Source organism: Zophobas morio, unplaced genomic scaffold (assembly GCF_036711695.1).
Source record: "Zophobas morio isolate AGI-343-1 ecotype UQ-CSIRO unplaced genomic scaffold, CSIRO_AGI_Zmor_V1 ptg000023l, whole genome shotgun sequence".
In the NCBI taxonomy this organism is placed as follows: Eukaryota; Metazoa; Arthropoda; class Insecta; order Coleoptera; family Tenebrionidae; genus Zophobas; species Zophobas morio.
The window spans coordinates 8,798,564-8,812,236 of record NW_026972128.1 but is presented as its reverse complement, the minus strand read 5'-3'; the positions used below and the strand labels follow the sequence as shown (position 1 = coordinate 8,812,236).

The following is a 13,673-nucleotide window of genomic DNA, read 5'->3' as shown; positions in this document are numbered from 1 at the left end:
AGTCTAGTGATCACCGTCAATCAACCTTGATTTGTGAAGCATAGCAGACTATTATATGGCAATCTTTTGACAAATTTCTTTATAACGCAAGCATACCAACAAAAATTAGTCCACTGTTCCACTTTGACTCACTTAAACGGTTACTTCCACAGTTTTGCGTTAAACTGAGTGTTATTTTCGCATCTATGCGTTCTGTGACAAAGATCAAAGTTGCTTAAAATAAGCATTGCTAGTGTCAAAACTAGTTTGTTAGATATTCTCTAATATTACTGTAAAACAAACAAAAAAAAAAAAAAAAACAAATTAGTTAACCCACCTAATAAAGATCAAACTGTTCATTAAGATATTAAAATATACAGAGATACCGGTGCTTATTTTAAAGCAACAAAACCTGTGTACATGTTTTTAAATTTTTAACGCTGGAGTGAGCCCAGTTTACACCACAATGAACATTTAAAGTTCGGATGTAGTGTTAATAAAAGTTGTCAAATTAATGTCTATATCGTAGCTTGAAAGATATTTATTTGTGTTATATATGTGCTGGAAAGCACGTGAACATTCAGTATAATTAAATTTGAAAAATAAATCATTGCTTTTCAAAATTAATTAAATGTATAATATATTTCATGTGACGAAAACCTCAAGCGGTCCGTGATTCAAGTGTAATAATTACATCCTTCAAATGCTGTTATTAAAATGTACTTTATTGCGTTCTTGAATGAAAAAATATCCAACTGGAACTAAAAGTCCCGACCAACGGATATACATCTTATTAAATCCAAACGTGTGCTCACGACTTAATCATTCAATCAAAATAAATATAAAAATGTCCTTACAAGACAAATTTAAATCATTTACTATACACGGTTGCTCACTTGGGTCACCTTCTACCACGTGAAGGAGTTAATTTCACTTCTTATTGGCACGCGTACACAACGGATTCAGTACGAAATGTGCCGTACACGAAGAATGAAGATTGCACGTTTGCGCGACATTGTTCCACTCGGACTGTCGTAACTGAAGAACAATTTGTCACGCCACTTTTCAAACACACCTCAAATCACAAGAACTGCCTTTTGTCTTAGTGTAATTCCAAACGGCGACGCGGAAACATGAAACGGTACAAACCTTTTTCGAAAAATTTGTGAACAAGATGATTTCGTTTTCAAAAATTCGGCTTTGTGTTTTTGTGATTTTGGCGGCAACTGGACGGTTCGGCGGTGTTCTGGGAACCACAGACGCTCGACTTGTGCAGGTAGGTTGATTATAGTTTTGGGTTTTGTATTTTTGGGTGTTTTTTGGTTGGAGTTGTCGATGAAATTTTGGCTGCAGAGACAGTTAGACTAATAATCGGTGCCCCTAGCTGTTGTTACGCCTTTTAAATTTGAACAATCGGTTGCGTGACGACCTACAATTAACCAATGGAACCAAGAAACATCTCATGCAAATTTTATAGGTAAATCAGATTACGAAAAATTCGTAAACATCGGAAATGCTTTTTATTGTAAGTGTTTCAATAGGTTGGAATGCATTTGAAATCGTGAGTGTAATTATTTCAGTTGAAATTAGAAAATTAAATAGATGCACAAATATTTTCAAACACATATTTTTGTTTATTTTCATAACTGACGTTTTTTTATTTTCGATTATAATAATCAATTGTACAAAAACGTTAAGTTTTTAAAATCCTTAATCTTGCGGTACGTGTGTATGATTTATTTAATTATTATGCACTTTCATTAATATTTCTGCAATACAAATTTAAAATTTATAAAATGTTTACAAACAAAAATTTTCGTTTTCCCGAAGAAAAAGCAAAAAAAGAAGTCCACACCTAGAATTGTTTTTGAATTACATACACACATCAACCAAACTATGCACATTTTTTTCAATAATATACCAAGTGATTCAGTTTAACTTTAATCAAGTCGGTGTTAAAAACTTGCACGTAGGTTTTAGAAAAACGAGGCGTCATAACTTCTCCCAGTCCCTACAGCAAATACAGCTTCGAAAAATTATCAAATTCAACTTTGAGATTTTTTTTCGAGTGAATTTTTCTATATAATTTTTATGACGTCATCAGCATTTTTACCAAATCAATTTAAATAGGTACTAATAACAATAAAACATGTCGTCTTAATTATTCATTAATTTTCTTTAATCCACCTTGTATAAGAAAATCTAAAAAATATGCATTTATTGATAAACCACTAGCAGAGGTATGGACTTTAATACTGTGCATATTTTAGATTTATTCGGTAAATTTTTGACATGACCTTATTAGCTTTTTGGGGAAAAACAATTTTCTTTCAAAAATCTGCATGTCCAAGGTAATAAATCTAGATGGATTCATAAATCACACATACAGGAGTATGTTATTTTATAATAATGAAATAATATTTATTCGAGAAAATCGTAAAATGATGTCATCAATTTTTAAGGGGGGCGTAAAAGGATAAATTTTGATCAGAGATTTTCCGTGCTTCCGATAACCTTAACGCGTTGCAAGATTTCAGAGCATTTGGTTTTGCAATTTCAAAGTTAAATTGTAAAATGTCGCTACACAATTTTGATTTTTTTCCAAAAATCCGGACGTCTAGGGTAAAAATTCAACACGGATTCTTAAACTACAAGTGAAGGAGTGTGTTATTGTAAAAAATTTACTTAAATAACATTTACTATTGTAAAAGTTGGAGGTGGCATCGTATCATTTGTGATGGGGATGATCAAATTTTGGTTGGCGTTTTATCAACGACCAAATCTTCATGCACATACAAAATTTGACCACAATCGGTCCGGTATCGTTTTTAATTTTTCTTACCCTTTCTGTTAATTTAATCAAAATGAAAGTAAACCTTCTGGGGGGTTGTTAAAGTTAATTTTAGATAGTTTTCATTGACCTTAAAGAAAAAAACAGAAGGTTTACTTTCATTTGGATTAAATCGGTCCAGTGGTTTCAAAGATTATTTGTCTAGTAAAAATCAACACAGCGCGGACAGACGGCAGACAATCAAACGGAAACGAGATACCTATTTTTCGTACTCTGGTGGTGGTGAAACACCGAGAAAACAAAAGTAGCAAGTAGTAGCAAGCTGACCTCGATAAAGAACTGCAGTGAGGATACTTTCAACAAGATGATACTAGGGCTCATATGGCTTGAACGTTTTATGTCGGTTGATTTATTGCATCGTAGATCCCCAGACCTGCCTCCTTTAGATTTTTTTCTATTCGACATATTAAAAATATCGAGTTCAAGAATCACATTAACGACATTAATGAAATAATGACTGACGAATGCTGTTATTGGACTTTATCAGCCGATATCACCTCAATGTTTAATACATGTTTTTGAAAATATGAACCGAAGAGTTCGACTTTGTTTAGAATATAATATGATGGAGGACATTTTGAAAATTTAAATAAAGTTTATTTTGAACCTTTTTCGAAAATTAAATTTATTTCCAACCTTCAACTACGTCAAACTACGAAAAACACTTAAAATAACAATACATATAGTGTATCCATAAGTAACGACAGATTGTTTATTTTTCCAAACGGCTGTTTGATGAAAGTTAATCTGAATCAACCGGTATAACAACAATAGCCCATTTTGTGTAAAAAAAGTTATGATAAAAATTAAGAGTGATCAATTATTGGAAAGCATTCAAAGAATCGCTCTTTAAAATGATTATAGAAAGAAATTTTATAATTTCGGTAATTAGGTATTATTTTGACCAGAAGTGCCCGTTTATCTTATAGTTTTGGTTGAAAGAATTCGACAGACCATTTGAGAACGCGAACATTCACCACCTAAGCGCTGATATAATTAATCAACCAAATATATTGAATATAAGTAAAAAGAGATACATATATGTGCGATAAGAAACAATGAGCACTGTAGAGATGGATCATCTTAAGTTCAACATGGTGAATCATCAGAATCTGACAACGGACTGTCAGTCAGTACCGTAACATGCACACTTCAAAAAGGGGTGTGGTTTTTAATTTTTTTTTATAAATCGCAAACATCAGTAACACCGGGAAACATAAACTTAAGTGAACTTGCCAACACGTTAGCACGAATGCAAATGAATCTATTAGGCACTAATCTAAACAGATACCCTTTCGCTATAAAATTCACTATGACAGAGAAACAATGACGGACGACTCTGAAGGTGCGCCCACCCCTTAAATTTGAAAGTAGACTTGGTCCGACCGATTTTATGCTTCTACGCAGTTTTACAGCTGTGTCAATCTTAGCCTCCTTGTGAAAAGTCTATAACTCGAAACAATAACTTGTTACAAAACCTTGGGTCTGACGGAAATTTCTCCAGTAGCACGTGGGTTTCTTTAGAACGAAGTGACTTTCGACCTGAACGCTAACGGCATCCTTAACGTTTCTACCCAAGACAGAACTTCAGGAAATTTTCGCAACATCAGCGGATTGGAGGACAAAGACAAAATGGACCCACAATTGACTAAAGATTGTAGATTTTTCCTTAAAAGACATCTTATTTCGCAAAATCAGTTTGATCTTAGCAGGTACTAGGTGACTTATAAAAGACTCTGCAGGAAAAAATTAAATTTAGCACCGCCCACTCACCCGTTCCCTCATTTTTTTCTTCTGAAATAAGAAATAAATTTTATGGCAAATAAGTAATATAACAAAAAAAATTACGATTGGCTCTTTTTTGCTTTTTTCACATCCCAGATTCTATTATTATTTTCTATTTCGACCCAACAGAAGAACATAATTAGCCAGGCGCACCCACCCCACCTCTGTTTCAATGATTGTTTTTATCTGGACTAAATGAAAGGTAGATTTTATATTGAACAGAAATAAAATTAATCGTTGGAATGAGAAGAGGGCGGGTGGGTGGGGATAGTAGTTGCTAAGGTAAGATTGATTTTGGCAAATGACATATCCTCAAAGAGGGATTCAGGTGATTTTTTTTGCAAGAAACGAAATTTTGGAAACATTAAGCTAGTCAAAAATGTGTCATTTTTTACACCAGAAATCAAATTATATTATATTGTGCCTTTTTTTTCTTAATATACATAGCCATCTTTTCACAACAAGGAACTTAGAACATGGCCAAAATGGTACATTTTTATAAGGAAATATGGATTTTGCAATTATGGAACGGTGCCTAATCGCAAAATAGATATTTCCTGATACAAATTTTCCATTTTAAACATGTTTTAAGTTTCTAGTTGTGAAAAGAAAGTAAGCCCACCCACCCGCCCTATCTTAATTGTGATGATTTTTTTTTATTCGCCGTTAACCAAGGGGGCAGAGCTTAACTGCAAAATACTTATTTCTTTACAACACAATACTCAAAACACGTTTTTAATTTCTCCTAGAGAAATAAGGATTTTGCAGTTAAGCTCCGCCTTCTTGGCTCACGACGAATAAAAAAAATCATCAGAATTGAGATAGGGTGGGTAGGCGGGGCTTATATTGTGCCTTCTTTTTTTTTATATACATGGCCATCTTTTCACAACAAGAAACTTAGAACATGGTCAAAATGGTACATTTTTGCAGGGAAATATGGATTTTGCAATCATAGGGGGGAGCCTAATTGCACAATGGATATTTCCTTATACAAATTTTCCATTTTAAACATGTTTTAAGGTTCTAGTTGTGAAAAGAAGTCTACACAAATTAAAACACAAAGGTAAAATGTAAGTAAGTACCTATTAAGATAAGAGTGATTTTGGCAAATGAAATACCTTCCAAGAAAAGAGAGGGAGGGTGGGCGGGGTTAGTACATTCTAAGATAAGAGTGATTTTGGCAAATGAAATACCTTTGAAGAAAAGAAAGAGTAGGTGGGTGGGGTTAGTATCTGCTAAGATAAGAGTGATTTTGGTTAATGAAACACCCTCTAAGAAAACAGAGGGTGGGCGGGCGGGGCTAGTACCTGCTAAGATACGACTGATTTTGGCAAATGAGATACCTTCCAAGAAAAGAAAGGGAGGGTGGGCGGGGTTAGTACCTTCTAAGATAAGAGTGATTTTGGCAAATGAAATACCTTTGAAGAAAACAGAGGGTGGGTGGGCGGGGTTAGTGTCTGCTAAGATAAGAGTGATTTTGGCAAATGAGATATCCTCTAAGAAAAGAGAGGGAGGGCGGGCGGGGCTAGTACCTAACAGTGATTTTGGGAAACGACATACCCTCTAAGAGAAGTGAGGGTGGGTGGGCGGGGCTAGTATCTGCTAAAAAAAAGGCTGATTTGAGCAAATGCCGTATCCTCTAAGAAATTTAATTAAATTATTTAAAAAAAAGACACTAGGGGCTCCAAAGCACTTTCAAATTCTTTCCAAACAGGAATACCTAGACCCTCAAGATTGTTTTAAATTTAAAAATAAAACAACAGGGGACCTAAAATTAACTGTAATTTGCCAAAATCAGCCTTATATTAGCAGGTACTAGCCCCACCCACCCACTCTCACTTCTTTTAGAGGGTATCTGATTTGCCAAAATCTGTTTTATCTTGGCAAGTACTGATGACAAACTTTTACAAAAAATTTGGATACATTACGAGCTTACTTATATGCACAAGGCAGGAATAGAAATAGTATTACAGAGGTAGAATGAGAGGAGGGAAGATAGTTTGAAAAAATGCCTGGTACCGCGCTTTCTACTAGAGTCATAAATGGTTCTTCCAGGTCCTCCGAGAAACTGGTTGTTCCAGTGGCGTGCTCGAAAGCGTTTGCGGGATACTAGACATAAAACAAAAATAATTTCATAAGAAAGCATATAAAAGCAGCAGCAGCAAATTTACTTGAGTTTTTAATTGGTTAAGATTCATTGCTACGGTCGTCGTGTTATCTCCACCTTCGCGCAAACCTAATGATCTTAACATGCATTCTTAATTATGAAAAATATTGTTTTATTACCTTTTATAACTTTACTTTAATGCATATACACTGACCGGCAAAAAAACCGGCCACCCTGAAAAATTTCGCAAAACCAAACTTTAAAAATTATTAATTTAGCTACTAGTGATCGTTATTTCATTAAAGAACTATTCACTATGGACACATGATATATAAATTAGCAAAAAAAGAAGACAAATAAGCACAGAATTAAATTTAATTTAACAAAATAACAGAAACAGAGCGACAATTTGAGAGACAGCAAAAGAGCTAAATGTTCAAAACATACAGCATCGTAGTTAGAGAGAATTCTCAGATGTTGCTGGCTATTGAGAATTCATCATTTTTTGGACAATCGTGTGGTTGTGCTGGGCGATGAAAAATATTTTCGTTTTCCTATTCAGAGATGGAAGGATGGATTTTGTACAAACAATATAGAAGAAATTACAAATAAAATTAAGTCGAAGGCAAAGTCTGAAGATAAAATTTTGGTTTGATGGGCTACATCTTCGGCTGGGGGTTCAGCGCCATTCATTGGCCGTATTAGAAGTGACACGGTCAATACATAACAATACAGGGTTAGTCACGAGAGAATTACTTCTGAAAATTATTTTTACGCAACCCAAAATACGAATACCATGTACCATTTGATACTAATTAAATTTAAAATGAAATGCTTAATCCATGATTGCTTTGAGTTTGACAATCTCATTTTGACAATTGTGGAAAATGAGGTTACGCGAACGTCCATGGTGGTACCGCAGCCAGTCGGAAATCTCCTCCGGCGCCGCTAATAAATTTGTCAGTGTGCCTCTTGATATTTTACAACCGATTAATCACGAGAAAATTATTTCTAAAAATTCCTTTAACGGCATTTTATTCAAAGGTTACAACACAAACTCAAACAAGTAAGTAAATAATTTAACTCCTAATCTGTTGAAAATGTTGGGCATTTTGGGGGGATGCTACGGCTTTTTTGTAAATGGATGGCCGAAGAAGTCCAGAGGTTGCAGATTTGCACTTCGAAGAGGCTCTAGGTGACGTGGAGATGGCGAATTAACACATGCACATTAGCGGCAAACAACATTGGTAGAGCACTTACGGCTTCAGTATAGCCCAGATTGATCTGACTGTATGTCGTCCATCCAATGGGGCTCTAGAGACGAGTCAACGATGAAAAAAAAATGTTAAAAATTAATTAACGTCAAAGTGACACTGCCAAAGTCAAAGCAATCATGGATTAGGCATTTCATTTTAAATTTAGGTAATATCAAGTGGTACAGGGTATTAGTATTTTGGGTTGCGTAAAAATAATTTTCAGAAGTAATTCTCTCGTGACTAACCCTGTATATGGGAACACCATAATAACGACGATGTAATATTTTGACCAGATTTAGCAAGATGCCATTATACTACAATGTCCAGGGATTGGTTAGAAAGAAATAATATAAATTTTGTACCTAAGATAATCCCCCCGTAGCGCCCCAAGTGCGAACAATCGAAAACAAAATTTGGGCAATACCACGATACACTTGTGTATCGTGGGCAATACTAAGTAGAAAGGTTTACAACAACGGCTGGTAAGCCAATTTAGAAGAACAAATTACCAGAAAGTTAGAGAAATGGACGTGGACACCATCCAAAGGCTGTAAGACCTACATATGAAGACAATTTTGCCTCGTATTGACTATAACGGATCTTTATCTGTTTTCCGATTAATAATAGTTAATTAAGAAATTAGCACTTTTCTGGGTTCTTTTTGAAATTCAAATAAAATTAAGTTTAGTTCTATTATTAATTTAAACTTTCTCTCAAAACGTTTTTTTTTTAAGTTAGGTTTCTCAGAAATTAAAAATGTCTCTAATTTTCTTTAAAATATGTTTAAGATTTTGTTTCCTATGAATTTCAAATTTTCTCTTCTCGACACCACTTGGTATTTTTTGACTGATGATGAAAGTTTAATTCTACCTCAAAGAACTCAAAACCAGCATATAGTATGTACTGAATGGACCAAGTTAACAGCAAAAGTGACGTGTAAAAACACCCCAAAATGAGAGAATGAACGAAAAAATGCCGAACTTATGCATTCTTACATAGTAGCAACTGATTATTATCTAACAGTGATAAACATGAATTGAAATTATCGCAATTCACATATCTATAACAAATACTCCTATATTCGTAATTTATATATTTTTTAAATTTAAATATTAATTAATTAATTAATAATTAACAATAAAATAATAACAAAATAAATTAAAAAAACTAAATTAAATTTAAATAATAAAACAATTTTTTGAAGTGATTCGTTAGGGACCCTGAGCTTTTAGGGCGATCGCCGGGTAGCCGGGCGAGCCAGTCCGACGCTGTTTTAATCCCTAGTTTGTTTCTTTTAAGGATTTTTCCGAATGTATTGAAATTTTGTATTAACAATCAATCCTCGTTTTGATAAATAAGCAAATGTCGAGTTTTGACTTGACTGGAGTATTTTTAAGCCCTATTCTCCGGATAGGCGGAAATTTTGCATCAATAATCCCCGTATAGAAAAACTAGCGAATGTCAAATTTTGACTTGATTAGAGTACGAGTATTTTTAAGGACCAGTCTGCAAGTTTGTTGTGGGGGTAGTTTTTAACGGTTTCTCCGAACGGATTGAAATTTTGTATCAACAATCTTCGTATTGAGAAATAAGCAAATGTCGAATTTTAACTTGATTGGAGCATTTTTAACCCCCAGTCTGCAAGATAAACTGTGGTCTGCAAATTAGAAACGGCTGTATCTTAATAGATATTACCCCGCCCACCCGCCCTCTATTTTTCTAGAGGGTATGAAATTCACCAAAATCAATCTTATCTTAGCAAGGACTCTAATCTGAAAACTTTTTGATCACCCGTTATAATTGCTTGAGTATTCTATTGACTGTAGTGACTGTACAATACCTACATTTTCATTTACCATTATTTATGAAAAGATGATTAAAAGAAGTTTTTAATTTAGCCTTACCACTAAAATTTAATATTAATGAGATCTTGTATATTTAGGGGACGAACGTGAATTTAGGTGAAGCCCTCCAGTTCTTGCGGGAATACGACAACGAAGCATCCGGTATATGTTTCCGGGTCCATTCTGCACGATGGACGTATTCAACCAATATGACCGACCACAACAAGCGAAGAATGATAGAAGAACAGATGTTACAGGCAAAATTTGATAAACTCTCTTGGAAGCGCGCAATGACGTTCGACTGGACTAGGCTTCCAGATCAAATGGTTAGGCGGCAGCTGAAATTTTTGGTAACCAACAGCAGGTCTAGCTTAAACGACGAAAAATACAACGAGGTACCATTTTCCCCTATCCCTCAATAATAACTTTATTAAATCATATTTAGATCCACCACCTTATATCAGAAATGAAGGACATCTACGGACACGTACGCATTTGTCCTTTCAATAGTCATGAAAGCCTTTACTGTGACCTGGAGCTGGATCCTGATGTAACCCGACTGATGGCTAACTCTCGCAACAACCTCGAGTTAATCCACGTTTGGCGTGAATGGCACGATAAAACTGGACCACCATTGAAAAATAAATTCATGAGATATGTACAAATAGCGAATCAAGCGGCACGAATGAACGGTGAGTAATAAATCAGGACTATAAGTGACTATAGGAATGTTTCAGGCTTTCTAGACGCCGGAGAGGAAATGCGCTACATTTACGAAGACCCGTCTTTTGAAACCGAAATTTCCGAAACCTGGAGAAATTTGCAGCCTCTTTATCGGGAACTGTTTACGTACGTTCGGAGAAAACTTCTTCAGTTTTATGGTCCAGATGTGATTCGTCAGGAAGGCCCGCTGCCGGCGCACGTTTTGGGTAACCTTTGGGCTCAAGACTGGAGTAAAATAATCGATTTGGTGGCACCGTATCCAGAGTATAAACCCATTGATGTGACAGACGAAATGCTACGACAAGGATTCACTCCACTTAGGTGAGTTGTCCTTGTCACGATTAATTGATGTTCAACTTTCCGGTATGTGGATACAAATTCAGATAGGTTTCCATACAAAAATGTATCACTTGCAGAATGTTCCAGATGGCTGAGGAATTTTATACATCTCTGGGTCTGAAACCAATGCCTCCGGAATTTTGGAGATTTTCGCTGTTGGACCGACCTAATGATAGAAAAGTTCAATGTACCGCTAGCGCTTGGGACTTTTGCAATAAAATTGATTACAGAATTAAACAATGCACTGAGGTGACCATGGACGATTTAGTTTCCACGCATCATGAAATGGCGCACATTCAGTACTACTTATATTATGCGGAACAACCCTACTTATACCGAGATGGAGCGAATCCGAGCTTTCACGAAGGTGTTGCTAATGCAATTTCTCTGTCAGTTTTTAATCCAGTACATTTACATCGTGTTGGTCTACATAACGAAAATACAGACGCTTATGAAACTAACATTAACTTTTTAATGCTTATGGCTTTACGAAAAGTAGCTTTTGCACCATTTGCTTTCCTCGTGGATGCGGTAATAGTTCGCATTTCTTACTGTTAAACATTTATTTTGTTTGTGTGTTCCAGTGGCGTTACGAAATTTTTCAAAATGGGGTACAAAACATGAATTCGGCTTGGTGGGAACTACGGATTCGTTATCAAGGAATAATCCCTCCCATTCCGAGAACTGAAAGTCATTTTGATGCGGCAGCTAAACGCCACATTCCTGCTGATATCCCCTACATGAAATACTATATTGCGTTGTTAATTGAATTTCAGATTCATAGTTCAATGTGTTTCGCGTCAGGTCATGTAGGGACTTTGCATACTTGTGATATTTATAGGTCTAGAGAAGCTGGGCGAATATTGTCGTACGTTTTTGAAAAAAATTAAAAATGAAAAAATTATAAAATATAATTTCAGTGATATACTAAAGGTGGGAAGGGCTAGACACTGGAAAGAAATAATCAAAATGTTAACGAGGGGCGAGTCTGACCGACTATCAGCAGATGCAATGCTTCAATACTTTCAACCATTAATGTTGTGGCTTAAAGTACAAAACAGAAACGAAAGTGTGGTTGGTTGGATGACAAGTTTGGAAGAAGAAGCTTTATTTCAACCATTTCTGTTTGGTCACAGTGACAACAACATCGTCAACGTTCATCTGATTGTATTAATTTTAGTACTCATGAAATTAATGTAAAAAAAAAGTTACCTATAACGTAATAACTTTATCTAGAAATAAATAAATTTTAATTTGTTTTTACATATTACGTAACATCCATTTCATCTTTCTTGGGGAGCTTAGTTGCAGCTAGATATGGATTGTCAATGTACACATTCGTTGTAGTATTTTCTTCACTCTTGACGGAATCATTCAAAGTTTCTTCATTGTCCTCTTCATCTTTATTTTCAGCTTCTTCTTTAGACTTTTGTTCTTTTGATTGCTGAATCATCTGACTTTTGTGATCATATTCGAGATCCTCAGGATCAAATATTTGATCTTGGGGGCTTAGTGCGCTCAGATATGGAGGGTATGCAGGTTTGCATGCAATCACTAAAATTTAACACTTGTAAAATGACTCATATTATTTGAACATAAAACTTACATGGGAAGATATTGGCTTCATCTGTGTCAAACAAATTATGAGTAGGGCTTGTCTTAGCCAAATATTTTGTCAAAGCCTTCTCGATGTCTTTTTTCTGTATGGCCGCCTTTTCTCTCACTGATTCGTAGTCAATTATTGGTTGTTTATGCGTCTGAAAATTCAATTTAAACAAATTTCGCTCATTCTTACTGAGTATTTACTTACAGGTGTTCTAACGTAAGCATGAGGATCTGGAAACTGGGGCAAATGCTGTGGAATGTATGGTGGCAGCGGATGTTTAGATCCGGCTGGTAACATGTTCAGTTGTTTTTGAGATTGTTGCGGTTGTAGTGGTGGCAGAACTGAATGTTTCATTCCTTTCGTGTATACCATTAAATCGTTAAAATTGTGCCCCATTTCTACAAAGGCTAGGATCACGTCTGCCACTAATGGTTCAGAGCGGCCACTAAGCTCACAATAATTTTTTGTGACCGATCCAACTTCTGTTAGAACTAAAATGAAAGTATTTTAGGATTATACGTCTCTTTTGTGGTGAACGAACGTACAGCATTGAATCATTTCTGTAAGTGTTCCGATGCAGTCCTTGTCCGCATTGTCGTATCCCGTTTCCATTAGAATGCTACATACTGATGCAGCCAACATTTTTCGATAAACGTTTACTTGTTGAGTTTGTGCCGACTCCATTGTTATTGTTTTAATTATTAAAATAAAAATAACAACATAACCTCAATCTTCTGTAATAAATTCACTACTTTCCACGAACTCCGGAATATTCACTGTACAATTAACAACTATTATGTGAATAAACTTTACTTGTGATCTGTATTTTTCACAAATTTTTGAAAAATACAATCGTAATTACTGCCATTTAAAAGTTTGACAGATTTGACACATCGATATGCACATTTGTATATTAGTCATCTACCAATCTACCACATGCCACATGACATCCACCACAGATCCACAGAACATTAAGTTTAAAGAAGCGCAGACTCCATGCATTTTGACGTTAACACGAATGAGCCACATTATGGTTCAGTGAGCGGGTAATTTAAATAACGTGTTGGGGGTTGCCGATTTTAGGTGCTATTGCGGGTTGCCTTTTTTAATATTAGAATTATTTTTATTTTTTAGGCATGAAATAAAATTCTTATAAGTAATATACATAAGAATATTAAAAAAA

The 13,673-nt window shown here is 35.1% G+C and overlaps 2 protein-coding genes across 4 annotated transcripts; one reads left to right on the top strand and one right to left on the bottom strand.

Moving 5' to 3' along the window:
* The first annotated feature begins 1,070 nt into the window (after window positions 1-1,070).
* Window positions 1,071-12,147, top strand: LOC135134380 (angiotensin-converting enzyme-like). The gene is made up of 7 exons (XM_064063038.1): window positions 1,071-1,255; window positions 9,921-10,217; window positions 10,268-10,514; window positions 10,560-10,866; window positions 10,962-11,415; window positions 11,469-11,752; window positions 11,805-12,147. Exons 1-7 carry the CDS (start codon window positions 1,154-1,156, stop codon window positions 12,082-12,084), a joined length of 1,971 nt encoding a protein of 656 aa, XP_063919108.1. The 5' UTR covers window positions 1,071-1,153; the 3' UTR covers window positions 12,085-12,147.
* LOC135134381 (transcription initiation factor TFIID subunit 8-like) lies at window positions 10,894-13,407 on the bottom strand. Of its 3 annotated transcripts, none has more exons than XM_064063041.1 (5): window positions 13,036-13,407; window positions 12,695-12,981; window positions 12,491-12,641; window positions 12,149-12,438; window positions 10,894-11,050 (listed from the first exon to the last, which is right to left on the bottom strand). In XM_064063041.1, exons 1-4 carry the CDS (start codon window positions 13,172-13,174, stop codon window positions 12,152-12,154), a joined length of 864 nt encoding a protein of 287 aa, XP_063919111.1. In that variant the 5' UTR covers window positions 13,175-13,407; the 3' UTR covers window positions 10,894-11,050; window positions 12,149-12,151. The 3 variants fall into 3 exon arrangements, with proteins under 3 accessions (XP_063919111.1, XP_063919112.1, XP_063919110.1); XM_064063042.1 differs by lacking the exon at window positions 10,894-11,050 and adding an exon at window positions 11,964-12,096; XM_064063040.1 differs by lacking the exon at window positions 10,894-11,050 and having other exon boundaries at window positions 12,098-12,438.
* Between the last annotated feature and the right edge of the window lie 266 nt (window positions 13,408-13,673).